The 27,522-nt window shown below is 36.1% G+C and overlaps 1 protein-coding gene across 1 annotated transcript in view; it reads left to right on the forward strand.

Annotated features, from left to right (window-relative positions):
- Positions 1-25,852, forward strand: part of LOC135218621 (mediator of RNA polymerase II transcription subunit 1-like) — a 107,456-nt gene extending 81,604 nt beyond the window's left edge. The window contains 7 exon segments of the mRNA XM_064255057.1: positions 10,663-10,910; positions 11,131-11,401; positions 13,594-13,698; positions 13,701-13,817; positions 16,122-16,431; positions 18,051-18,288; positions 25,076-25,852. Coding sequence (XP_064111127.1) covers positions 10,663-10,910; positions 11,131-11,401; positions 13,594-13,698; positions 13,701-13,817; positions 16,122-16,431; positions 18,051-18,288; positions 25,076-25,606 — 1,820 coding nt within the window. The 3' untranslated portion in view covers positions 25,607-25,852.
- The last annotated feature ends 1,670 nt before the right edge of the window (positions 25,853-27,522 follow it).

A 27,522-nucleotide genomic window follows, 5' to 3' on the forward strand; every position in this document is an offset into this window, starting at 1 on the left:
ATTGAGCTTTAGTAGTTGAGTTTAACTTGAGTTCACTAGAAGGAAAGTACAAGCAGAGATGGATGAAGTAGTGAAAGCGAAGAGGTATGGATGCTTGGTGGAAAAAAGATGTCAGTAGGACCATGTTTTCATATATATATATATATATATATATATATATATATATATATATATATATATATATATATATATATATATATATATAGTGTTGGGAAGAGCCCTGTTTAATAATATTTAGCGGACAGTTAATAAGGCACATAAAACCGTATTCCTTAAAGAAGCATTCGTGTTTATGTGGGGAGGGGGGGGGGAGCAGGTGGCCCCACGTTCGCTTGCCTACTCTGTTCAGCGTAATAGAAATGAATGGCAAAGGCCATATAGGTAATCAAAGGCGCATTCATTGGAGTTATAGCTTTTTTTTTATAATGTAAGTCAGATATTGTTGGAATTACTCGTTAGACGTGGAGTGAACGTAGGCAATTTACTGAGGATAGGAAGGATTAAATTATTTAGCCATTACGAGGAAAACTATTAGTACATCGTGTTAGGAAGCAAAAATAACGGTTTACATTAATATAAAAATGGTACTGAATGGAAAGGTGAGACTGATATAACCATGCCTAATATGGAGGAGAATAAAAAAGTTCATTCATTTTTTTTTTCCAAATTACGCATATAGTGTAAGGTCCGATGATTTTATCTGTTAGGGGTTGGGGGGTGTAGCTAACTGAAGGTGTTTAAAAAAGTAATTCCTGATAACGACCTTAGTTCGGTGCTCCGTATTGTATAAGGAAAAATGTTGAGAGAAGTCGTGAACAAGATGATTATGGTTGTTTGTTTGAGGATAAAAGTTACTGGAAAGTCTTAACCAATGGCGATTCATGCATTGCCACTGATGGTAACTTTAAAAACCTGAATATGTCGAAATGAATGTTAGCAATAGTACTGAGTTGGGTTAATGGATGAATGATAAATAGAAATGATAGACTTTCCATCTTGTTGGAGTTCTTACAGACATAGTGAACTCGGGTTCATGTTAAGATAAGTCCCTTAGAATTACGGAGAGCACTGAGTCGAATATATGAGGGGGGTTTGGGGAGGGGAGGCACATTATAATAATAGGTTAATAATGTCCTTGAGTAGTTTGTTTGAAAATGAAACCTGAAAATGAAGACAGACCATTGAATTGTTTTGTAAACTAGCAAGTAAGAATTTGCAGAAAGTTCGAGTAGTTAAATCCAAATATATTTTACGTAGCGGCATTCTTTATTTGAAAGGTAAAGAACTTTAGTGTGAGCTTGTAAATGAGGGACTACACACAGGGGGGGGGGGGGGGTTGCTGAAATTTGTAATAATACCCGCTATGGTATTTTTAAGGTTGTTTTAAATGCTAAATTAAGGGGAAGGTCTGTTGACATTTTCACAAACGTGAATGCAGACCTCGTGTGGCATGGTGGGAGAATTATAATATCCTTTATATAGGACGAATTAGCCACTTGAAAGGGTGAATGGAAAGCTATGGTTGGGGTGGGGGGACGGGGCCCGTTGGCCGTGGTCTAGACACCTTTGGGGGGGGGAGTCATTCTCGGAGATTGTCGTTAGTTGTGTGAGAGTTGGTATTTCACCTTCAAGTTAGGCCTATACAGTCTCATTATGAAACCCTTAAAAGTGGACTTGTTTTGTTTTAGGGAAAGGATTTTATTTATTTTTTCTTTTCATTTTTCTGGCTGAGCACAAATGTCTTATTTCGAAGTAAATCAGTTTTATTTTGGTTGATGACTTGCCCCTTAGATAATGACATGGTATTTTGCCTGTGTTACCAAAGAAGAGCTATGAAAAATATAATCGGTACTAACACAAGAATTCTGATTAGTTTGTCCTTCAACTATCAATTAATTTATTGATTTGACTGGCGTTGATGATTAATAGTGCCCCCGGCAAAGTACTGATAGGCTAGGCAAGGAAGATGCCTCCCACGGACTGAGACTCCTTGAGTAAACAAAAACAAAAAACAAAAAATCACAATTGAGTTCCCCTATTTAAAAGTTTCTGGTGATAGAAATCCATTCTCGACTTGGTTTGGAAGTCACGTAAAGCCGTTGGTCCCGTTGCTGAATAACCACTGGTTCCATGCAACGTAAAAAAAAGCTACATACATACTATTTAAAAGTAGGATTGCTCATCGGAAAACAAATTACTAAAATTATTATTTACATTTGGAGAGAAAGAACGACTAATCTTAGAATGCAGTGGAGAGATTTGGTATATAAAGTTTAAATAAAATAATAAAATGGTACTATACCACCCGTGGCCCTGGAACGGCTTCATGTTGCACGCTTGAGAAAACATACCGCGCCACAACCCCATTTTTTTTTTCTTTTTCGTAAAATAGAGATCAAATCTTAAGTCATTTTAATATATTTTCTCTTGCAAGACACTTGAAAGGGTAGCTATACCGATACCGTCAAATATAATAAGTTTTAATATTACTGGCGGACGTAGAAATTATTTTTTCCTTTACACTCCAAAAAAAGTAACTGATATTCCACACCCTTGTCTTTCCTATGCTCTCACTGCCTCTTAAGAAACCCCCTCCCCCACAACTTCCACCTCCGGCATCATAGATCGCATCTAAATCACTGAATGGCCTTTGCTGCCCCATTGCTTGGTGTTACACCTAAACTTTATAAAAACCACCCAAACCCACATCTTTTGCTCGTCGCAGAAGTAGACAGTGTGACGCTATCACGTCAACATGCATACCTACAGCTTTGCTCTCAGATCTACGATGTCTTGTTGGATTTAATTTTCTCATACTATGATTTCAGTAATAAAGTATAAAATGTAAGTTGTAGGCCTTGAAAATAGTGGAAAATTACTCGTTCATATTGTAATGGAAAGCGCGCTCCAACGACAATGGCGTTTAATGCGCACGCGCAAAACTGGAACGTCATAGAAGACTCTACAAAACACGACGAATTAGGTGAGATGCGGTAACGGGATTTTTTCAAGATTCAAGAATATTTCATCAATTTTAAAAGAGAGGGGGATTAGTTGAAGGATTCTATAAATAATGGAGAGCAAAATGGAAAAATAATCTTAGACTATGCGAAAGCTTTGTTTTAGCTGGAGTTCGTCTCTCTCTCTCTCTCTCTCTCTCTCTCTCTCTCTCTCTCTCTCTCTCTCTCTCTCTCTCTCTCTCTCTCTCACACACACACACACACACACTTTATACGTCATCAAATCAAATTTACTCCATATTCCTATAACAGTAAATAAAGAACCCCTTGTTTAGCTACCCTCACATTTAAGTATTATCCTTTATTTCCGTGTACATTGTATACTGTCGTAGGTAACTTATCTTGTCCTTCTACAGACGACTTTTGGAATTCTCCTTCAACTTTCGTGTCTCCGAGCCTTTTTTTTTTTTTTTTTTTTTTTTTTTCAACCTTGCTTTGATTAAACACACTTTCCACAATCTCTTATATTTTCAAAATTTTCAAGTTATTCTTTAAGCTTAGATCGTTGAACCCTCTGTTAGAAAATTATAATTATTAGTTAGAAAGTTATTAACCGTAATTTAATAGCTCGGTAATCTGCAATAGTGTGTTTGCAATTATTAAATTTTATGCAGATCTTTACCAAAATTTTAAGTGAACACCATGTTCTTGGAAAGCTTAATTCAAGGTCAGTGGGGCTCCCTTTAGTGGTATTGTTCCGTTCCAAATCAATAGGATATAATATATAATAATAACAATAAGTTAAGAGGGTAGCCATTGTAAGATTGCCATTACATTCCAAATCAGTTTCCCAGAAGATGGTCGATAAATAAAGGAAAGCTAGCCAAAGGAAGATACTATTATTAGTGTCGCACTTACATACCGATGAAGCAACAAGGACATAGAGTACCTAGAGGTCTCGACACTATATATAGGTAATATAGGCGTCTGTCTACCCTAGAAGGGGTTAAAGGCTACTGCGGCTAACGAATGCAGTCCTTCAACTTTCTCTCTCTCTCTCTCTCTCTCTCTCTCTCTCTCTCTCTCTCTCTCTCTCTCTCTCTCTCTCTCTCACTTGCCTTTTCTCCTTTTCAGACTTGAAGAAGTTAGCTGGATGAAGAATTTCTCTCTCTCTCTCTCTCTCTCTCTCTCAAGAAATAAGTAAATTATTATTAATTAACCAAACCTATTAGCTATGGAAAACTAATTGTTCTGTGTACGATATATCTTATCAATAGTTTTCAATAGCAAATAAATAAAGACAAAAAGAAATGAATAAAATAAACAAGTTGGACAAAAACAAAGTAAATGAACAAAATTAGAAAAAAACATGGGCTCTTCAAACCCACGCAAGTCCTTTCAGAATAACAGCGTAATTGAGCGTCTTGATATCTTGGAATCTCTCTCTCTCTCTCTTTCGAAGTCAACTTTGGTTTATTTTTTTTTCAGTTTTTTTTTTTGTTTTTTTTTGTTTTTTTTTTTCTTGGCTTTGGAAATCTTTTCGTGCTCCCGTTTTCCAAAATAGCCTCTTCCATCTCTGCGAATAGATTAATTGACAATTTCGTCGCAACAGCTGGAAACACCAGATCGATCCCAGGGGTATGAAACCGTCCATCGGACTGTTGTGGAAGATATATATATATTAATATATATATATATATATATATAATATATATATCTATATATATTATATATCGTATATCTATATATTGGCTTGCCATGTACCTGGTAGGTGATTGACTGTTGTGGTTATGTTTGAGGTTGTGATGTAACCACCAACATTGAGTAACTACCAGGTACTGTGTTTTGCTCTTTACGGCAACAGATCCATAGTTGGATTTAACATAATTCGTGCGTTCGTACTCGATCGGGGGATTCAATCCGTGGCAACTCGTTTGGTGGGCAAGTGCCCTAAAGAAGTGGGTACATAATGTTCAGTGATTGCGTCATGATTTTCTCTTGTACATACCCGCATATGCTTTCAATTCTGCCCAGTCAGGCTCTCTCTCTCTCTCTCTCTCTCTCTCTCTCTCTCTCTCTCTCTCTCTCTCTCTCATATAAGATATATATAAAGGTCTTTTAAGAGATTCATGACAAATGAATTAACTTTCTCTCGTTTCAAACTGTCATAACATGTTGTTATAGAGATAAGTGTGCGTGCATGTGTACGTATGTAGTATGTATGTGTTGGCATGTGCGCGCGCGATCAGATTCGTGGTAGTTCTCCATAATAAAGAACATTTTACCAGTATTATAACTTTTACTTTATAAACGCGTTACGTTGTGTGTATTTGAAGTATTTTATTATTAGTCATGAAAATTGGTTTGTTATAGGGTTTGAATTATATATATAGAAATATTTATCTTATATATATATTATATACACATACTAAACCGTGATTCATATATATTTGTAGGGTAATATATATATATATATATATATATATATATATATATATATATATATAAATAATATATACATATATATTATATATAGAAATTTTCTGTTAACCAATCACTTTCGCTTGTGGTATGTATAGAGCTATTTAAATATATAGAAATTTAAATCACATTAATATATCTTAGTATAAAACATTTTTCTAGCATATATAAAGTTACATGTGCTTTCAGATTTGTGTGTGTTATTTCAACATAGATTGTGTGTATACAATCGTATGCACCATATGCAACTTGTACTGTCATTGATTTTGTCTGATGTACTGTTTTTTACGCAAATAAAGCTTTACCCCAAAAGTGTGAGTTATTTTCCCCATCTTGTTGAGAATGAGGAGTGTTTGAATAATTGTTGCATTATATTACAATAAGCCAGTTCAAAAGATTGCTTGATGCAGTTTTATAAATAATAGTCATTCTTTTGTTTTGTATCTACCAGACGTTCGTGTGTGTGTGTCTCTCTCTCTCTCTCTCTCTCTCTCTCTCTCTCTCTCTCTCTCTCTTTTGGAGAGCAAAGTTTATTTTATTTACGTTATTTTTGTTATAATAAAAGGCATTTGTATTCTGGATTTGTTTTGCATTACAGTAATAAAATTTGTTTTAATGAGGCTACATGCGCTATTCAAATCAATACTTTCTCTCTCTCTCTCTCTCTCTCTCTCTCTCTCTCTCTCTCTCTCTCTCTCTCTCTCTCTCTCTCTCTCGCTTGTTTTCACAATTATTATTTGTACCCTTGTTTACATTGAACCCTTTACTTCTATTGTGTGAATTGAACATTACAGTTGTTCGTACCTTGAAGTAAAAGGTCTTTGCACCTGAAATTACTGTAGAACGGACATTTTACCTTTATTTTTTTAAGGAATGAAAGAGAATACTCTCGATGATTTTTTGCATGCAGCCAGATTCTTTAGATTTAAGAAATTTTACTTTGCAACAAAATAGTTCAATTGTCAATGACCCACGCTTGTTTCCGCTGGAAACGTCTGAAATTTCAGTCTTGGCCATTTTAACGTCAGTCGTTGAAAATTGTCTAATGACAACACAACACTAGAAAGTGACTGGGGTCACTTCATAAATTGAAGTTGGTTATAGATATATATCTATATACTTCCGTGAATTTGAAGAAGTTCGAATTAGAAGACGGTTGAAATGGACCATATTTTTTTCACTACTGTTCAGTGGTGTAGTACCAACGATATCATAGAATATTGCATCCCCAGTGGGAGATGAGGGTGATACAAACCACCTCACAATAATTGTTAATATCGTGCAAAACGCACAAGACTTCACTGAAGGATCTGAACGCAAAATGACCTTGAATGTGTTTCGCTCACTGAACTTCACGTTGGTAGAGAGAGACAACTGCACGCAAGATGGAGAACATTGTGGACATCTTTGTTTCATCTTGAATCAAGGTCCCGGTATTGTAAGAGCATTCGCCATCCAGAAAGAAAGAAGGAAAGTCACTCGACTGAAATGTCACTAGCGGTTTTTGTTGGCCGCTTCAGGCTAATAACTCTCTCTCTCTCTCTCTCTCTCTCTCTCTCTCTCTCTCTCTCTCTCTCAAATAACAAAAGCTCCAAGGAGTCATGCGAGCAACCAATCCACAGGACTTGGTAAGCTGCTCTGCGGCCTCGTCAGAGAACGCTAGACTTGAAATGTTTACATCTGCTTAGACCATCTGTGGAATAGGCCAACGTTTGTGTATATGGAATGGGTGCACATGAAAACTCAATTGAAACATGGACCACCTGAAATACAGGGATTCGTTTTATTGAAATATAAACACATTACAGGTATACATTGTCTCATACAGCTCGTCGACGGAGGAAAAAATATGGAGAAGGCGAACTTCTTTCTTGAAGTGTCGGTTCAACTTGAAGTCACGATCGGCGGATCACTCATTTCCTTTGATATTACGAATGAATTGTTTTACATGATTAAAAATTGAAACCCGTTTTTTTTACTTGAGAAAGTGAAATGGGGTCATTCGGTGTCGGAATTCCCCATCGAGGCTAAAGAAAAAAAGTTAGCTGACTTTGTTAAATCTTACCACAAAGTTCCCTTTCTGAATCAGTGGTAGGGAAGCATAGATTGATGACTTTTCATTCAATCTTCCTCTATATTGCTTGTTGACTTCACCAGCTACTCAATAACTTGCTTACCTCGCATCAAATAATTTTAATGCACCGTTAATCAGAATTTAATTTAAAATTTCACGTGTATTAAGACTACTCTTTGCTTAGTAATGTGGCAAGATCTCTATAAATTTTCGTACTAACGTAACCATCACATCAGCAACTACAGGAAAATCAGCTGACAACGCTTATTGAACTCAAACACTTTCACGCTTATCTTTCAGCATTACGTACGTCAGCAGACATTTTGCCATCTTCGGAGAAGACTGCTGGCTGTGGGATATCTACCAGTTTTAAGTTTTCCCTCAACGTATATTCTGTCTAGGGGCAGTTGACTCATCCTTGTAATAGCTAACACACACACACACGGTCACAGTCACACTTATATATGCTTATCTGTTGCGTGATGCACAATGTATCTGCAAAGGAAACACTATAGAAATCCTGAACGGTTTCTCCTTTATATATTTAAATAAAAGGCAACACAAACACTTGTAAATTGCAAGAATATAGACAGTCTGTATTTTACACTAATCTTACGTTCATGGTGAATATTCATGCTTCAGCTTCTTTTTTTATCATTCCTGCGAGTATTAATGCTGTACACGTACATTGCCATATATGGTTTCCTAAGTGAAACCAGGACCTGGTTGAACCTAACGACCGGTTTCCGTATTTAGAAGTTGGCTTTGGTACCCATTGACCTTCCTGTCTCTTTACCTTTGTCCAACTTTTATTTTAAGTATTAATAATTGCATTCCAAAGAGAGCTTAACCAGCATTCTCCCAAACTAGACATAACTTCGCAAACTAGACCTATTCGCGACGCCGACTTGGGAGTGAAACCAACCAATCAGTCAGTCGGTCTTTCATAAAACTTTTGCGAGAACTGGAATTGAAGTAAAAAAAAAGGCTTACCAAGTCTTGTAAGACAATTGGAGAACATCTCTCTCTGCTTGCTTATCACTTTACACATTAAGAAAATAGTACAAAAGTCTGGAGAAACGAGAAATAACGTTAATGGTTCATTGGAATTTCTTATCCAATTTCTTAGCCATATATAATATATACATCATGCGGTGCAATGTAGGCATTACTGAAGGTTCTTTGCAGTGTCCTTTCTGCCCTTAGCTGTACCTACTTTCATTTCTCTTTACTGTACCTCCGTTCATATTCTTTCTTATTGGCCACCCTCTCTTAACAATATTGATTCACAGTGTAAAACGGCTTTGAGGTTTTCCTCCTGTTACACCTTTACAAACCTTTTACTACTGTCAAATTCCGTTTCAGCGCTGAATGGCCTTAGTTGCCCCAGTGCTTGGCAATATGCCTCCAAGATCTATGTCATTAATATATATATATATATCTATTATATATATAGAGTATAATATATATATATATATATATATAAATATATAATATAATATTATTATATATATTATATATATAATATATATATATATATATATAATTATATATAATAATATATAAATATAAATATATATTATATATTAATATATATAATAATATATACATATATATAAATATATAGATTAGTAATAAATATATATAATATATCTATATATTATAATATTATATATTAATAAATATTATATATATCATATATTATAATAAATATATATATATATATAGCTATTGTATGATAAGATAGCCATAAAAAAAATGTTACGAGTTTCGACTTATTTCTTCCTGTTATATCACTCCTGACTTGAAATTACGCTCTCTCTCTCTCTCTCTCTCTCTCTCTCTCTCCTCTCTCCTCTCTCTCTCTCTCCCCGCTTAGGCAAAAGTACCTGGGTCTAAGCAACTGCATAAAAACAAACGAATGAAAGAGAGAGAGAGAAAAAAAGACGGTTGGCAAGTACTCCGCTGACAAGTGGTGTAGTCTTGCCAACACAGCAGGTGGTGCGGTGATCAGATGAAAGTGAAGACCAGTTATTCAAGAGGCAGATCGCTCTCTAAATCCACAGGTTTTGTCGAGATGATTTCGTACGTATAGCCTATTTGCTAGAGTGATTCTAATAAGGTTATTATTGATATATTTGTAACCGGGGATTTTACGTATTCTTTTAATTCACATTTTTTTATCCACAATTGCAGGACATTTTATTCATACAATAATAATTCTTCCACAAGTACAGGACATTGTATTCATGAAATAATAATTTTTCCACAAGTGCAGGATATGTATTCATGCAATAATAATTTTTCCACAATTGCAGAGCATTTTAATAATGATATATTAATGTTTTTTCCATCCACAGAATTTAATAACATTCATATAATCATTCTGTATTAACTACCTTGGCAACTGCTTGATATAACCTTTTTTTTTCTGTCTTTACAATGTTGTTTCTCACAGTTATTTCGGAATGGATTGACATTCAAATCTACGTTGACATTTTCGAATCGGAACCCATCTTGATTTGTTTATTTTGTCCACAGTTTATACTAATTTTATTCTGTATTTACAGGATTTTATTTTTTGCAGAATTCGTAACTAATATATAATCATTTTCTTCATCCTCAGAGCAAAGTGTATTAGATCCACTTTTACTATTAAGTTTAAATTGGCATTTTAGCTTGAAATGTCATTTTAATGCTTATCGATTTTTTCAGGTTGCAACCAAATAATAGTCTCACTTGGTTTTTTCTTATTTTTCAGCTTTTTGTGGTACTGTGTAAGATGTTTTTATTATTAAATTTACTTCCTTTTCAGGTTTATTCTAAGTAATTAATCACATTTTGGTTTTATTCCAGGTTTTTATGATGTGTATGAATAATCCATGCTCTCGTATAATATTTTTTAAAATTTTGGTCTTATGGTATGGTAATTTTGATTTTTTAAATTAATTTTCCCATGCTTTCCTTGTTCTTGAAAACTTATCTTAATAATAAAGTTATTTCAGGTTATTCTCGAGCAGGTGTCATGGGGAATCGTCTCTAGTAACGTTTATTTCTTTACCTTAAGATTCCTCAGACCTATGTATACAGACAGTTAGAGAGAGAGAATAGTAGACTTAATTTCCCGTTTTTTTTTTCTTTCAACAGCGTCTCTGTCGGACGATGGAGGTTTCATGGCCGCCTTGACAGCGTCGGGCGCGGAATCGCGCAAGAAGATCACGCGGAAGAGGAAGTCGAGCGAGAGCGAGACTTCCTCCTCCTCCACCTCCAAGCAAGAGAACAACAAGGAGGAGGAGAAGAAAGAGGAAGAGAAGTCACCCGTTTCCTCGCCGGTCAAGGCGACGGAGGACAAAGGGATAATGCTCTCTCCCACCAGCGTCAAACCAACCTTCAATGTGAGTCTACTACAGGTTTTGGTTGTAGTAATAGTCATCTTTTTCCTTTTTTTTGTGAGGGGGAGTGATGCCCTTAGGCTTTTCAACTATTAGATCAGAGTTTATGAAGTCATTTTGTTTTTTTTTTAGTTCAGATTTTCCCCCCCTCAGTTGTTAAATAGGGTTTGAACGCGAAAGAAATAAAACCAAGAGATCTTTATACGACTTTTTTTCATTCCAGTTCTACCAAGAGACCCTCAAAGACGACACAGAAGAAGAGAAGAAAGAGCCTTCGGACGACAAGGATGAGGAGGCCACCGAGAACGGAGACGTCGAAATGAAGGACCTCTCGAACTCCTCCTCGCAGGGCGCCAACGGCAACGACTCCGACAACATGGACATAGAAGAAAGTGAGGACACGGAGGATTCCGTTCAGATAGGCCTAGGGGAGCCTTTCGGTGGTGGTGGTGGTGGTGGTGGTGGGGGTTTGAACGGCCGAGCCGGGGATGCCGGTATGTCCTGGTGCTGGAGAGTTGTAGGGCATGAAACAACTTGGTCTCGAAACCCGGTGGGTGCCCAAAGGTGCCCAGGGTTTCGCGTTTCTTTTCCCCCACGCATGAACTGTAGTAATACCTTGCTCTTAGAAACCCCCCATCCCTGCCCTGATAGTATTAGAACCCTATATGTTAATGGCCTTTTCGAAATGCACGTAGTTGCATTAACCAGTCAGACAAAACATGTATACTCGTCAGATTTGCATGTGCAAGCACGCGTTTTTTATTATTGTTATTATTATGTAGTGACAACTGTATGGAGTGGACAGCCTCTACAGCCTGCTAAATAACTGACATGGTAGATGTAGCCATTCATTTTGCATGAGATCACGCTTGGCTTGAATTAGTACATTTATGAGCTACATGTTGAAAGAACCCTTAGTCCTAATATAGCATTCTAAGTAAATTCTGCAATAATGATAATGTTATGGATGATATAATGTAAAAATCATGTCTTTAATGAAGTAAAATAAATGTAACTATTTGAAAGGGTCCATGAACTTCAAAGCGTAATCCCTGACGATCATAGATATAACCGTTAGAAAGATATGCAAATAGCACTGACAAGAAACTTAAATGAAATGCATGACTTCGGCATTTTAGTCCATTACATTATTGAGAGGCTAATGAGCCGAGGAGTAGTGCTAACAATTTGACTATAGAGGCAGTAGTTAATAAGATATTGTAGACAGATTTTTTTTTTACTACGATGTTAGTGCTCATGTTAGTGAAACCTGTAGGATTGTTTATTTTCAACAATTTAAAATTCTCTCTCTCTCTCTCTCTCTCTCTCTCTCTCTCTCTCTCTCTCTCTCTCTCTCTCTCTCTCTCTCTCTCTCTCTCTCTCATTTTCTTTTGTTTTGAATTTGAACGAAGAGGAAATCGAAATTTTCCTGCATTTATTGTTAGGTAAAGAAGAAATAAAAGTGCGCGCCAAAACCGAAAGATAGAGACATTCCTTGTTTATATAAGTCGCCTGATAATCAAGACAGCTGTAATATCCACTACAAGCAAAGCAAGTTTTTTAATCTCCTGCTGCGAGTCAGAGGGGGTATTCCTAACAAGGCAGTTTTCAGGATACTGAGAAATTAAGTTACTTGCCAGAAATGGGAAATTGTATTGCCCGCCATAAATGGGAAATTGTATTGCGCGCCATAAATGGGAAATAATATTACCCGCCAAATATGGATTAATTTATGAAACCTGGGCATTGTTCAGATTTAGTGAGACAAATTTCTATTAGACGGAGAACAACATCGATTTAAATGTGGATTCTCCCGGCATTGTGCAACACAAATTTATGGTAATTAATTCATGATAATGTCAGGATAAATACTGCAGTTGTTAATTATCAGTTGGGGAGGACCTAGATGTTGTGACGCCAGTTTTAATATTAAGACAGTATCTCTCTCTCTCTCTCTCTCTCTCTCTCTCTCTCTCTCTCTCTCTCTCTCTCTCTCTCTCTCAAGTCGTTCCTGTAGCTCTATAGAATTTTTAAGTGTAGAACAGTGTTTTTTCAGATAAAATTTCTTGTAGTTGCCAGAGTATGAATGTTTATTTAATTTGTCTAAAGTATTAGTCAAACATAAAAAAAAATTCTCATTTATTTGGAGGAATTTTAATAACCTTTGAAAAAATTAATTCCCAATTGCATGATTTTTCTTATTATAGCAATATCTTGGTACTAACACTTGGTGTATGTCGTCTTAGAAAGCTTAAGAATGTTACTACTAATGTAGATGTGTTTGTTGAGTAATTTGAGTAACTTATTCACTCATCTAGTAAATGACCATTCTGCCAATACTTCCACCCCCATGAGAATAGTTATTTGAAAATAAAGGATGGACATTTATATGTCAGCCTATTACATAGCGTAGCATATAAAACATTACTTTGTACTTATTAAATTATTTACGAAGAAAGAAACCGAAGTTCAGGTTTACTTTTGATAAAATCTTGAACAAGCTCGTATAGAACAGATTGCCTGTTATTTGAAGAATGAAGAGCAGCTTTAATGAAAGAGAAAGGATTCGACATTCTGATAAAAATTTAAAAAAAATCATTAGAGCAAATACACTTAATTATGTACGTAAGCAATCTTCAAGTGAAAAGTAAGTGACCTTTTCATGACCTCGTAATCTGTTTCTCAGGTACTACATTACGCGACGAAGACATTCCAATAGCCCCTGCTGCCCCAGCTCCTACCCAGGAGGACTACGAGAAGGTGGAGGTGACCTTCTCCGAACCTTCCCCTAGCGTAGGGGCGTCCTCGTGTATCACAGGCCAGAAGACCGCAAGAAGAAGTCGGTCAAATGGAGGACAGAAGACGACCTCCAAGAAGTCTTCTTCTTCGAGATGGATGAAACAGAGAGAGGTGAGTAAACTGTAGGAGGAGTCTGCTTTAGAACTGGAGGTAGTTCTCGTGTTATTAGGGTCAGCGGTTCCTTTAGCTACACAAAGAAGTAGAAATTACATATATTCTTTTTTTTTTCTACTCTCCTGACTCGTCAGTATTATACCATCTTTAGTATTAGGCTGCTTCTCCCATAAGCCTTTGCTCTTATAACAAAAAACATTTCATTAACATTTCGTAAATTGTCGTTGTTGTATAATGTACAAACATTGTTCTATGTATTGCTGAATTCTTATGTTACTGTGTTGTAGCCTAATTGCATATATATATATATCTTATATATATATATAGAGATATATATATATATATATATATATATATATATATATATATATATATATATATAGATATATATAAGAATATATCTATATATATATAATGCGAGATAGAGAGGATATAGAGAGAGAGAGAGAGATAGAGAGAAGATAGAGGAGACTGACTCCACACAATTGTAATACGTATATAGTGTTAACGTATTTCACCAGATGCGAAAAGGCTGTTTTCCTATTGTCGTTAGTTGTTTCTCTCATCTTTCCGATATTTGAAATAATAATGTATATAAATTCTTAGTTTACGTGTGTTTCTACAGACAGAATAATCGTACTGTATTTAATATTTTATTGAAAATCTCATGGTCGGGTATAAACCGCTGAGCTGGTTCATTGAAAGACAATAGTTTAAGCCAACAAGACGTTGATTGGAGTCTTTCACTGTTGGTTAGCCATAGGTTAGAGGTTGCTAATACGTATGTAATTTTACATTCATTCAAATCTATTTATTTTTCCTATATGGCATAGGTAACAATTATAAATAGAATAAGTTGCTGTAGATAGAGAGTTAGTTTGGAATTTGGCTATCGTAGTCAGTTTAATCGTAATAGTTGTTGATATACCTATTTAGTTATTTTAGGCTCTTATATTCGGTATCAGATTGGTTGGGAATCCTAGATTCTAAATATTCTGCCAAGGCTAACGCAAGATGAGACTTAGGCCCTGGCAGTAGGGTTTGTAAGCAAAGTATTGGAAGCACGTGAAGCTACTTTCCAACCTGTTCATTACTACCTAGTACCTCCAAAACGAATATATGAATAAAAGTAAAATGTGCAACTTTCAGGGATTCAAGGCAGAAGTTTTCTAAACCGTGATTTTATAACATTTGTTAATATTCATGACTCCCTTCAGTTTCCATAGGCGATCCACGGGTAATCTGTTACCCCTTTCCCACATCAACAATCGCCTACTTCATTCTTACCATACTCACAAGCAGGTCGTTTTTAGGTGGGAAAATTTAAAGCTAGTAAAATAACTAGAAGGGCTGTCACCTTACTTTGCCAATGAATAGCTAGCCTACTGTACCTACCTATCTGTAGGCTAGAGCTTTGTTCCTGCATACCCTAACCTACTCTGTGCATTCACAGCCTAATTTTGTGAAATGGGTTTACTTTCCATGGAAATATTTACCTACAGAGCCTTAGGTCCCTCCTACCTAATCTAACCTAACCCTAAGACTGTTCCCAGTGTGGACCTCCATTAAGGTTAGCAGGTTCCAAAGCATTTCCAGCAAATTGACCTTGTAAATTGCAGTGCTGGCATTGATTGCAGTGGTGCTATTCTACCCTATTTTAATTTATTCTTTTTAGAATGTGGTGGGTTAGGGCAATGGCCAATCAAATTGAGGGTGGCCTGGCTAACCCGCCTCCTGCAGAAAGGTCCATTTCTGAGAAGTCAGAGTTTTTCCTCATTCTTTATCGACAAGTGTAGAAAAAGATTTCAGCTTTTATTTATTCATGTCATAATACTGAAGTGCAGTTGTTAAGAGAGATTTTGATGTATTAATTGCTTTCAGGCAATTAATATTTCAGATGCTATATTACTAGATCATGATCCCAAGAAGTTAAATGAAATGCTTATGGTCATTATAAATGGATAATACCCCTAGACAGGTAATCAAATTTAGGGCAAATGACCAGCCATGGTTTGATGGTAAGACCATGACAAACAGATCAAATTCATCGCATGGAGGTGAAAACTTTCACACGAAAATGACACCATTTTTTGTTGAGTCTTACTCTGCTGTGAATAGAATTTGCCATACAGCCGAGAGAAATTACAATAATTCCTTGAAGAGGAAACTTGAAGGAATTACACAGCCTATCTGTGGTGAACCAAATTGGCATCATTTATCTTTTCATTTCTTGTAGAATATGTAATATCACAATATATATTGTTAATTTTTAGTTAACTTGAATTGCATCTTCTCTTTCAGTGAATGTCAACACCATAAAGTTCAACGATATGATGGCCCTGGATAAACAACGAGAAAGGGAAGCCATGGGTAAATCTCGTGGCTTGCACGGTTCCATGATGGGCGGCAACATGGGCATGATGGGTGGAAACAATCACATGATGGGCATGGGCATGCATCATGGTCTGAGTCCCATAGAGTACATGCGGTGGTCACTTTTACCTATAATGATACCTTCACCCAAAGTCATACCAGGCTGTAAAAGTCAAGAGCGAGTCACACAAGCGGCAAGAGAAAGTTCCACCATGGCAGCTTTCTACAACCCGGCAATGTAAGTGGTTTTATAATTTGTCAGGTTGCTTTCTGTCTTTTGCATCTTGTTTGTTCATTTTATTCATTTCCCATTGGGCATTCCTTCATTGTGTTATGAGCTCTTCCGGTCAGTCATATGGGTGTAGACATTGGGCATAATCTGGTTCCAGATGCCTGGGCTGTAGTCCTTTTTATTTACTTATCCTTCCTTCTAAGACCATAGTTTGTTAATGAAATGTGTTAGCCCGGAACTGTTAACAGTATAATAATTTAATTTGCTTTGATTTTTTGTAATAGTTTTATTCTACATTGAAAACTATAATTGGAGTAATTGGAGAGTATTTTTGCTGTTTTATCCATTAATACAGTGATATAATAAGTCATTACCATCTATTACGATGCAATTCTACATAGATTCCATGCCATACAGGATTAAAATTCTTTAGGAAACAAAAATAAAAATGAGTTTGTTACAAAATAAATAGTGTCACAAGAGAAAGTTTAAAAAAACCTTTTATATTTCCATAAAAAATAAATTAGGTAGGTATCTACTTATGATTATTTTTTTATAACTATATGGTAACATTCTTCTAACCAAGCACTCAGTGGTGTAGCAACCAAAGCAGCTCTTAAATTATGTGAAAACAAATCCCAGTTGGCAGTTTATGGATGCAATTGATTGAACATATGTAAAGATGCATACTTGAAGTTCCCCACACTAATCTCTGAAATTAGAATTGTATTAAATATTAGTAAAAAAGTTCTTGCGATTTTCAAAATTCACCTGATAATTGTAATGTTTTACCCAAGTTCTCATTTTGAAAATGTTGCAAGTTATATCTTTGATTAATACCTAGTTTGCATGTTACAAAAGGATTCAGTATTTATTTACTTAATTGAATGTGTTTGCTACTAGTCTAGAAAAAGTTTGCTCTCCAACTTTGCAGCTGTTCAGTTTTCTTCTGGCTTTGTACTAAGGTGATTGAGAAAAAATGTCATTACAGCATATCATAAAGAATGAGGGACTATGGATAAATTTTGTCATATTCGTGAACTAACTATTGTAGTATTCACCTTTTGTACGTCTGATTGTGTGGAAAGCTTCAAGTGACATTTCCATTATTTGGTGGGAGAGCTTTTATTTTGTCAGGGCATTCTTGTTTTCTAGAGCATTATTGCTGATAATTGTGAAATTCTTACAGTTGAATGAATAAACAAAATGTTGTGTCCAAAAGTGTTTATCATGCTGTTAACATTTTTATGTTAAAAATTTTCATCACAAGGTTGGCTATCTAATGAATTACCTGAAATCCTTTTCATTTCTTGCTCTCTTTTTGTATTCACACATAGGCAAAGTCCTCATTATTTATTTTGTGTGTGTTATTGAGGGCTTTTCCTCCCTGCTCCGCAACCTGCCACTTCTAACTTACTTCCCAAACCAGATATTCTTCAGTATGTTTTCCAGTCTGTACAATTTGTCATATCAGTTGCAAACATTGTTCAGGAGGGGAATTAATTTATATATTCTTGTAAGAGCGTTATTGTTTTATTAGGGATCTAATTTTAGTTTCCAACCTTTGTCTCATCAGAGTTATGAGCATAAAATATTTATATACAACTTTTCTTCTAATTGTATAGGCTGCCAGAAACACCAAGAGAACCAGATCCAGAGATGGTCAGCAGAACTGAACCCAAAGAAATCCCGTTGAATGATGTCACAGGTCAGGATATGGTATACGATCACCGTAGCAAGATGTGGCCAGAACCTTTATTTATGGAACCAATCAACTACGGCTACGGAGGGATGGGAGGTCCACCAAGTGGTGGAAACGAAGGAGGATCTCACTGGGTAGTTGGAGGGCCCCCTGCTGGTGGAGTGAGTATTATTGTTAACTATTCAAGTAAATTGTACAAATATTTGCCCCTCAAATTGAATGGGGCAGTTTTGTTTTAAAGGGCAAGCTCACTGAAAATTCACATTAGAAAGTACTTGCATAGAAAAGCAAGTGAGGACTACTTGAGGGGTGGTACTTCCTCAGTAGTTTCACATCTAATCAGCATTTTCTTTAGGATTTGAGTAGTAAATCACATGACTTCCTAGCTCTGTGCCTCTGGATTACATTAATTCATCTTGCCTTATTTGGCCATTTTGTTGTTTCTCCAATTGTTTGTTTTGCTTGATTGAAGCATTCTGTTCTTGCATTGTGTTGGTGTTCTACACATTTTCCTTGTGTTTCCCTACCACTTCTTTGTTATTAGGTAGTGTGATAGTGGCATTGTTGTATCTTACATGTTTATGCCAAGTAGTAGTACTCACCCCAATCAAGTTCTGCCTTTCTCTTATATAATCTTTATGCCAATGCATAATTCAGTAACTATTGAACACTCGCATATCAGATTATAGTTAGTACTTTAATTGACATTTCCTGCAGAAAAGTGCTATGACTTTCAATGGTTTACTGTTGACAGATTTATATTATTTAAAAATGCAGTAATGGTTTGTCATGCTTCCCATTTGGAGAAAACTTTAGTTCTGGCAAATATCTCATTTGGTCCAGTAGGATCTTTACTCCTTTGTCAGACAATTTCTCCTGTTCCCTCTCCTCATCCCTCCATATTCATTTGAAGGTTGTTCTCTCACTTAGCAAGCATGGGAGTAAAATGACAAATTTTTAATCAAATTGTATTTTTCATAGCTAACAAACCTTCAGTCTTAACAATAGGATAATCTTCTAGCGCCAGCCGGAAACCCGGTAAAAACAATCAAAAGATTGTAAAGCAAGGAATCTGTGGCATCTGGCAACTCATGGGTATACAAGGTGGATGCTGGTCACCAACTGGGTTTGGAACCTTGTGAAGCCCCAGGCTTTCTTTAACTGCCTTGGAGAGTTGACTCTTGCTTTGCTCTCCTCCCCCCCAAGCTGATTTTTTTTACTTAAGCCTGTGGTTTGTTTCATATTTATAGAGCCCAGAAGTCCTGTGACTTTCAGATACCAAATCTTATAAGTATCTAAACCTTCCTTGTATCCATGATTTTCATCCAACATATTTTACCTAACCAGTAAGAAAACCCAAGCATGGATATTGCCTTTCACATTTACATACAGAATGTTTTAGTTATTCTATTCAACCTTACCTTCATTATAGCTCTGCAAGTTGTATGCACTGTAAAATGCAGTGTTGTAATGTGTTGGCTAAAGGGCAGTTTGACCAAGTCAATGCACGTTTTGCTTTATATTTCCAAGCCCTATTGTATGCTTCCATACTGCAAAAATTACTCTAGCTTCATGTTCTCCCAAGTCATATTGCTTTTAGCTGCACTGCAATTATGTTGCACGACAGCATAACATGGGTCATGGAAAATAAAGGATTAGTCTGATAACTGAGCACATAGCTTAGGATGTTAACACAGCCAGAGTGTTTCATGGGTGAGTCAGAGCACCTAACATGCTTAAACAGAGTTGAGGATGTGGCATTTCCTTACATTTATTAGAGTCCTCATTAATGAACAAAATCAGATGTTCATAATGAGCATTTTATTTCGTGCTCCACTAGCTGAAAGGATATATTGTCTTGAGGTCTAGTAAACTGAGGGTCCATTGTAGTTCTCTTGGCAGTTAAGGACCTTAGATATAGCAAATCTGGGCAACTCATTTTGCCTTGGTAATATTGGGACCTTACTTTGATCCATCAGAATGGCACCTGTTTTATAAAGGATCTTAGATATAGCAAATCTGGGCAATTCATTTTGCCTTGGCTTTACTATTGGGACCTTACTTTTCTTGCATCACCATGCAATGTCTAACTGCATTTTAGGATGAAAGTGTCTCTACTAGCCCATAAATAGAGATTAGGATACAGTAGGGTATGGTATGGATATTCAACACTTAGCAGTGAACATGATTTATATCACCAATCACCATAACATGTTAAGCACAATGGCTTATTTGTCTCTGATAGCCCCAAAGCACTTATTTTCTACAGGTCCTTTCTCCTGGTCTATGAGTTCGTTCAACCCACACTACAGAAAAGGTCCGATACCATAGGTAGTTTGCATGGACCCTCTAGATCACTGCTAAGAGGCCAGTAGTCTTAAATTTTGGTGTCACATACATATTCTCTACAGGCGAGTTTATAAACAAATGTAAAATGACGCAGAGGCAACATTTCAAGAGTAAATTTTGCTGGTCATATCTCAAGTTTCATACATGCTAGAGGGATACTTAAAGATATCAAAATGTAGGTTATAAAATGATCTTTTACAATAACAACACTTTTGCTCACTTTTTTTTATATGGGTTAAGAAACAAATATTTCTTAATAAAAACAGCAGATGACTACATTTGAGGATCATGTTTTTTCCTTTGAACATTGTTTTATTTACATCTTATCAGTCACATTTCATGAGTTATTTTTTTTTCAAACATTTTAATAATGCTTGGACTAAATAGTTAACAAATATAATACACTATTTTCACTAACATCTTATCGGTCACATTTCATTAGTTGTTTTTTTTTTTTTTTTCAAACATTTTAATAATGATTGGACTGAACAGTTAACAAATGTAATACACTATTTTCACTGTCTGTACTGCATGACTTAGTCATTACACTGAGCAAAATAACTTTCTAATAATGTACATCTGATCTTAAGGATCTTCCCTCCTCAAATACAGTTTATCATTTATGATCTATTAGGCACTTAACAGATATTGAAATAGTGAGGTCTTACTGTTTCTTAAATCTGAATTGCCAATTAAAAGAAGAAAAAAAAAATAAATCAAATAATATTATCCAGGTAAAAGATAGCATAATGCAGAAAATGGCTTACTTTCAGTACGCATAACTGTTGTTATTTTTGTAGCAGAAATCCACATATATATCAAGATAAACAGAGGATGATATAATATGAAGAGCTGTTTCAAGAGAAATGAATACACCTACTGCTGAACAAAAATTTCAACTAATTTTCATCATCCAACAGATTTGACAGAGGATTTTGGCACTCTTCATTGCCTATGCACTGACTGGCTTCAGTGCATACTAAGTCATTGGCTTTGCACACACAGTCTGCTCTACTATACAACTTTTGCGACCACAATGGGTCAGCTCCAATAAACCAGTGGGTACTGGGTATTTTGTCATTAGAACAGGCTGTAGAGTGTTATCTTGAACTTCCTATCCATGATTCTCTGGAGGAGGTAACTCTTGGATGGGGATGAGATCTCTTCCAAATTTACGCCTGATGGAGAAAACTGTCAGAGGTTGGAGGAAGCCTTTCATTGCGTTTTTGCTTTTGGCAGAACATCCAATGCCTGACATCGTTCACTTTACTGCCTGCCTTCTTCGCAGCTGTGTACAAGTTGCAAATGAACTTTTCACAAGTAGTCAGAACATTTTCAGGTATTTCTGGGGACTCTCTGAGCTTTGCAAGTGCTTCTTGATAAGAAATGTTGCCAAGAAGTATTTTCAAGGCTTTCTTCTTATAATTCTAGCCAAGGAGCTTGTTGAGTCACATTCAGTTGCTGCATGGAACCCTAACAATGATGAGCAAATCTGTTCCTCAAGTTGTTTTGAAATGGCATTGTGAGTTGGAAGTGTCTTGAGCCAGCATCAAGATGCGTCTTAAATCTGATATGTTTCTGCAAGTTGTCAGAAGCTCATCATCTTTCTCTGGATTTGCTATTAGCCATTGGAGAAGATGGTACAGGCTTACAGGAATAATAGATTTGCATGTGGTGATATCTGACTTGATAATCTTTGAAAGTTGGTAGATAGAAATCTGTCTCTCTCTTGACTATCAGAGGTATGCTATGAATGTACTTGCCCAACTGAAACAGCCGTTCTGTCACTGGGAGTACTACCTCCATGAAAGTTGGTAGGGCTACGAGGCCTATTAAATAATGATGACGTAAGCGTCAGTATCTTGGTCTTTATCATTACATAATGCACCTGTTAGCTTGAAAGAATTTATTTTCGTATGCAGCATTTATGACAGCATGCAGTGAAAAGGAACTGGAATATACCAACTCAGGCATAGATGGGTCATGTGGTTGATGAAACACAATATCATTTTCAGTGTTTCTTCATACAAAGCTTGAGCTTTTGTGATGTGTAGCTTTGAGCTGTCAGTAACCCATTTTGCTTTGTTGTCATATCAAAAGCCTTTTCTTATATTAACTCAGGTGTTATCTCTGTGACTAGATCTAAAAGTGCTGTTTTGTAGGAGTCTTCTTTCTTACCTTCATTGAAAGCGGTAAACTGTAAGTTCGACTTTCTGACATATGATGAATGACATGCTTTAGGATATTTGCTTCTGCAGCAATAAGGTCATCACTGATAATCTAGAACTGCCAGTATTTTCTCATCACTTTGACTTACAGCAGCATCCCTGATAGTCTTGCTCGCTTGGAATGTACTTACATTTATCATTAGTTTCACTTTCTTGTGAGTTTTCTGTTTGCAAAAAAATGCATTTTGACCAGTCAGTGGGGTCTGATTGTGATCTTGAAACTCTAGTGGATATGTTTGAGTCTTGTAGACTTACATTTACCTGTACCAATTATGGACTCTTCAGAAGGTGTTCGAGAAATAGATAATTTTCTCTTTTGATCATACTTTAGGTTCTGTGAACGTGTATGTGATTAATGGCAAGAACGGTGCCAATAAATATCAAGGCTTACAAAAGGTATGTCATCTTTCAGACGTTCATGAACAGAATCCTGACGTTGATTGAGAGCAGCAATGAATGCCTCATTAGAAGTGTTTTTGCCTTCCTGGGTACATCATTAGTATCAAGTTGACAATAACACACTCCTTGAAATTAGTCAGTTTGTTTCTTTTGTGGAAGCATAATGATTGTCGAGGTATCCATTCCAAGATCCATTCTAGAGGAAACAACTGAAAGAAAAGCATGACAGCAAATCACCAGGCAGATAAAAATTACTCTAAAATTAATTTTTTTCTAAAATTAGATTTAATATTAAAATATGTTAATAGGATTTATACAAATCCAAATAGTATATCTTTTACTTCTTACCTAATTGGCATCCAATTGTCTGATTAATTAAAAAAAAGTCTGAATACGTATAGTATATTATTAATGTTAATTCTTGAATACGTATAGTATATTATTAATGTTAATTCTTACCAGTTGGTGTTGTGCAGCAACTCACAGACAAATACATCTACTAGTCCAAACAGACCTCAGATAAACAAATGGATCTATACTAGAACATCTTCCTGAAAGTTAGATTTTGATAATACATATTTGGTATCTTAAAAGTATTTACCTGTTGCTCTGTTGATGTAAACATTTAGTTGAAAATTTTCTTGAGTTGCCTCCAACTTGGAATTAGTAATCAACTGACTGGGATTTACTGAAATAACAAAAGACTTTGTACAAATAAAAAAAAAAAATTCTAGATTTGATAAAAATCAGTTAAAAAATATATAAAACAGATCACTGTGAATATGAGGGTTAAATACCCTTTAAAATGTTGATAGTCTATCAGAACTATTGATCAGCAACATTTAGACCCTTGAATGATTCATTTATCATATGTGGAAGTGGAGATATGAGTTTTAATCTCCCCTAACCTTTAGATATAGGTATGCTACAATTTTGATTTGGCATCATTTTGTACCGAGTCAAAAATATCCCTGTAGAAACAAAGTGATACCACAATTTGAGACTACTACCTACCTAGCAGTGATCTAGAGGGTCCATACTAACTACCTATGGTGTTAGACCTTTTCTATAGTATGGGTTGAACGAACTCCTTAAATAAGGCCCCTATGAGTTTGCTCCTGGTTTATTATGCCTCATGATATTTTTTAATATGATTGCTTGAAATTGTTAGAGCACACTTCTGTTTGTATGTGATTGTCAGAGCAAACTTCTGTTTATATTTCTCAGGGAAAAGACTGCAGATCCTTTAAGGTTCTCTGCTAAGTACAATTCGAGATGTCTACATTGCTTTTGGCATTATGTTACACTATAAGGATAACATATCAACAGCCTTAATGGTGATTTAATCTGATTACCATCAATAGAAAGTATAAAGGTTTGACACCTTTATTTTTACCACTTAGGGTAATTATATTAATTGCAGTTAACAATGAGTATGTTAGCCTTCTGAGGGTATAACATGATGCCAAAAGCAGTGTAGACATCTTGAATCATACTTTGCAAGAAAACCATAAGGAGCTGCAGCCTTTTCCCTTACATACTGGAAACCTTGCCAAGGTTGGGGAAGTCACTGACGGCAGTGAGTGATTCCCACTTAGATAAGTTGTATGCTGTCTCTTGTTAGTAGGCACAAGAAGCATCTCTTTTAATAGCAAAATAACACTCACAGTGTGTATTTTATCCACCAAAGAAAATATTAACCCCAAATATCTTGGGACAGGATTTGCTTATGGGAGAGTCTGCTAAGGTAGTGTACCTGTATCCCCACCTAAATTTGGTAGTCCTTATTTGCCTGAAATGTCAATGTTGTTCTTTCAAATGTGAAGATCAGTGTGTTTAGCCCTAAAAACAAAATTTCGGAGTTGCTAGTTTTACAGAATTTTAAAAAATAATTTGCAGTAGTATTATAAATTAGAAATGGCTTGATTTTTGTAAACCATCTATATCTAAATACAATTTTTATTATTTTCAGTTTCCTGGACCTGGAGGGCCTATGTATGGAGCACCAGGTGGCTTTGGTGGGCCTGGACCTGGGCCTGGACCTGGACCTGGACCTGGACCTGGACCAGGACATGGACCTGGACACGGACCTGGACCTGGTATGGGAGGTCCACCGGCAATGGGCGGACCTGGAATGGGAGGACCACCTGGGTCATTTGGTGGTGACATGGGTGGAGGGATGGATGTCCCTGGATGGGGTGGACCACCAGCCCCAGGACCACCAGGTCCTGGCCCAGGAATGGATTACCCAAATCAAAACATGATGATGGGAGGAGGTGGTCAAGGAATGATGATGGGAGGTGGTGGAAGGCCAGGTGGTGGTCCCAGAGGAATGATGCCCAATATGGGTATGGGAGGGCAAGGTTTCAGAGGTAGAAATGGCCCCGGTGGTGGAAGCTGGGGTCCCGGGCCCAGCAACTATGTGAAGCCAGTATGCAAACACTTCATGAACGGACATTGCCGTCACGGCCAGAAGTGCAGATTTCTTCACACCCGACACTAGTCTCTTGTTTGATCTATTTTATATAAAAAAAGCATTTGACTCTACAAAGATTATTTGTTCCTAAGTTGATGTTACTCATGAGAGGACCACATTTATCTTGTTTTGTAAATAACTTGTTACACAACGCTAATACTGTACAGTATTAGAAATATGTAAAGATTGTAAATAAAAAAGGTAAATAATAGATTATTAAAATGTATAGTTATTTTGTGTATCAAAACTTTTGAATAAAATAAGTTTTAGTGATACTTTTATATTTCTCCTATTCCTAAAATACTTCAAGAGTTGCATTTAATTAAAACTTGTCTCATGTGCTTAGTATGCATATATGCATAAACAAATACCACAGGAAAATGACAGACAGTGGTTTCTCGTGTTGTGTTTATTCACACATCTTCGGGGTACAAATGAGACAGTTGAAAAGAAGGTTACAAGGTAAATAAAAATATCAAGAATACCAGATGGTTAATTGTCAAAGGGGTAATACGTAAACAAAGAGAGATGATCCAGTCACAAACTAAAACCACATACTTAACCATAACCACAAGAGAAGTGGGAGCTTAACCATATAAAATCCAAAATCGTATAAAATTTAATTTTACTTATATAAGCAACAAAATTAATATTAAAATTTTAAACTTTTTTTTGGATTTTGTATGGTTAAGCTTCTGTATCTCTTGTGAATATGGTTAAGTCTATGGTTTTAGTTTCTGACTGCATGATCCCAGATTATCCTGGATCATCCCTTTGACAATTACCCACCTGGTATTCTTGATATTTTTCTTTACCTTGTAACTTTTTCAACTCTCATTTGTACCCCGAAGATGTGTGAATAAATGCGAGAAAGCTCTTTGTACTGAACTAATGCCAATCATTTTCCTGTGGTATTTGCTTATATATACTGAAGTCATGTGCATCTACTGTGATTTTTTAAGCAAGTACTTAGTATGCAGACGACCTTCCTGTGCCTGTGCTAATAAGACTATCTTCGAAAAAAGTAATTCTTTAAATACAAACACTCCGTTTTACCTTCGTCTTGAGTGGGGTAACAGTCACCTCCAGATACCTCATCTCTTAGTTCCCCTTTCCATCTTTCAAAATATGCATCAGAATTCCTGAACAGCCCTTAGTATCAACTGGTTATTAGGTGAGTAGCCTGAACCAACTACAAGGGTTGGAGGGAGGGCCAATGGGGACAGTTATCACAAAGAAACATAAAATGAAGCCCCATTTAATAATGAAGTATGCATTTGAACTCTAAATTTTCTTCCTTAATTTTTAGAAGAGCTAAACTGAATTTTCTCCCCTTTTGTACATCTAGACAGACAGCATTAGTTAAACAGTCAAGAGGAGATGGTGTCTTCCAATATGCTTCTAGCCCTTCCTTGTAATTTGCATACAGAAATCTATGTAAGTCATGATGAAGACAGATTGTTATGCTATGGAGAAGTCTATGATAGCCATTGCTCCTGAGGGAGAGGGTCCTTTGCATTAACACGAAAGAGGGGAAGCCCAACGTCTTTCTGCAAATGATGTTACTTACAGACCAGAAGGTCACATGACCAAAAGATCCTGTAATGGATACAACAGGTATCTCAAGGCCTACAAGGGGTCCACTATAGACCTGGCCATGTTAGTACAGTCATGTTGTATTCCAACAGTAGAAAAATGCGCCTAGAAGTTCTTAAAAACATTTGCAGATACCTATCACTAAAGGTTGGAGGATTATAAAGTAACCACAATCTTCCATCTTCAGGTCAAGGCAGAACTTTACCTGCTGCCATTAAAGAGTCAACTGAATACATAATTATCTAAACATTCGTAAGCAGTATAACCTAAATAAACCTGGCAGAAGAGGGCTGGATGCTTTAGATTCAGAGGTGGGGTGGTAAACCTCTTGTCCAATCTTTAGATAA

The sequence above is a fragment of the Macrobrachium nipponense genome, chromosome 9 (assembly GCF_015104395.2).
Source record: "Macrobrachium nipponense isolate FS-2020 chromosome 9, ASM1510439v2, whole genome shotgun sequence".
Taxonomy (NCBI): Eukaryota; Metazoa; Arthropoda; class Malacostraca; order Decapoda; family Palaemonidae; genus Macrobrachium; species Macrobrachium nipponense.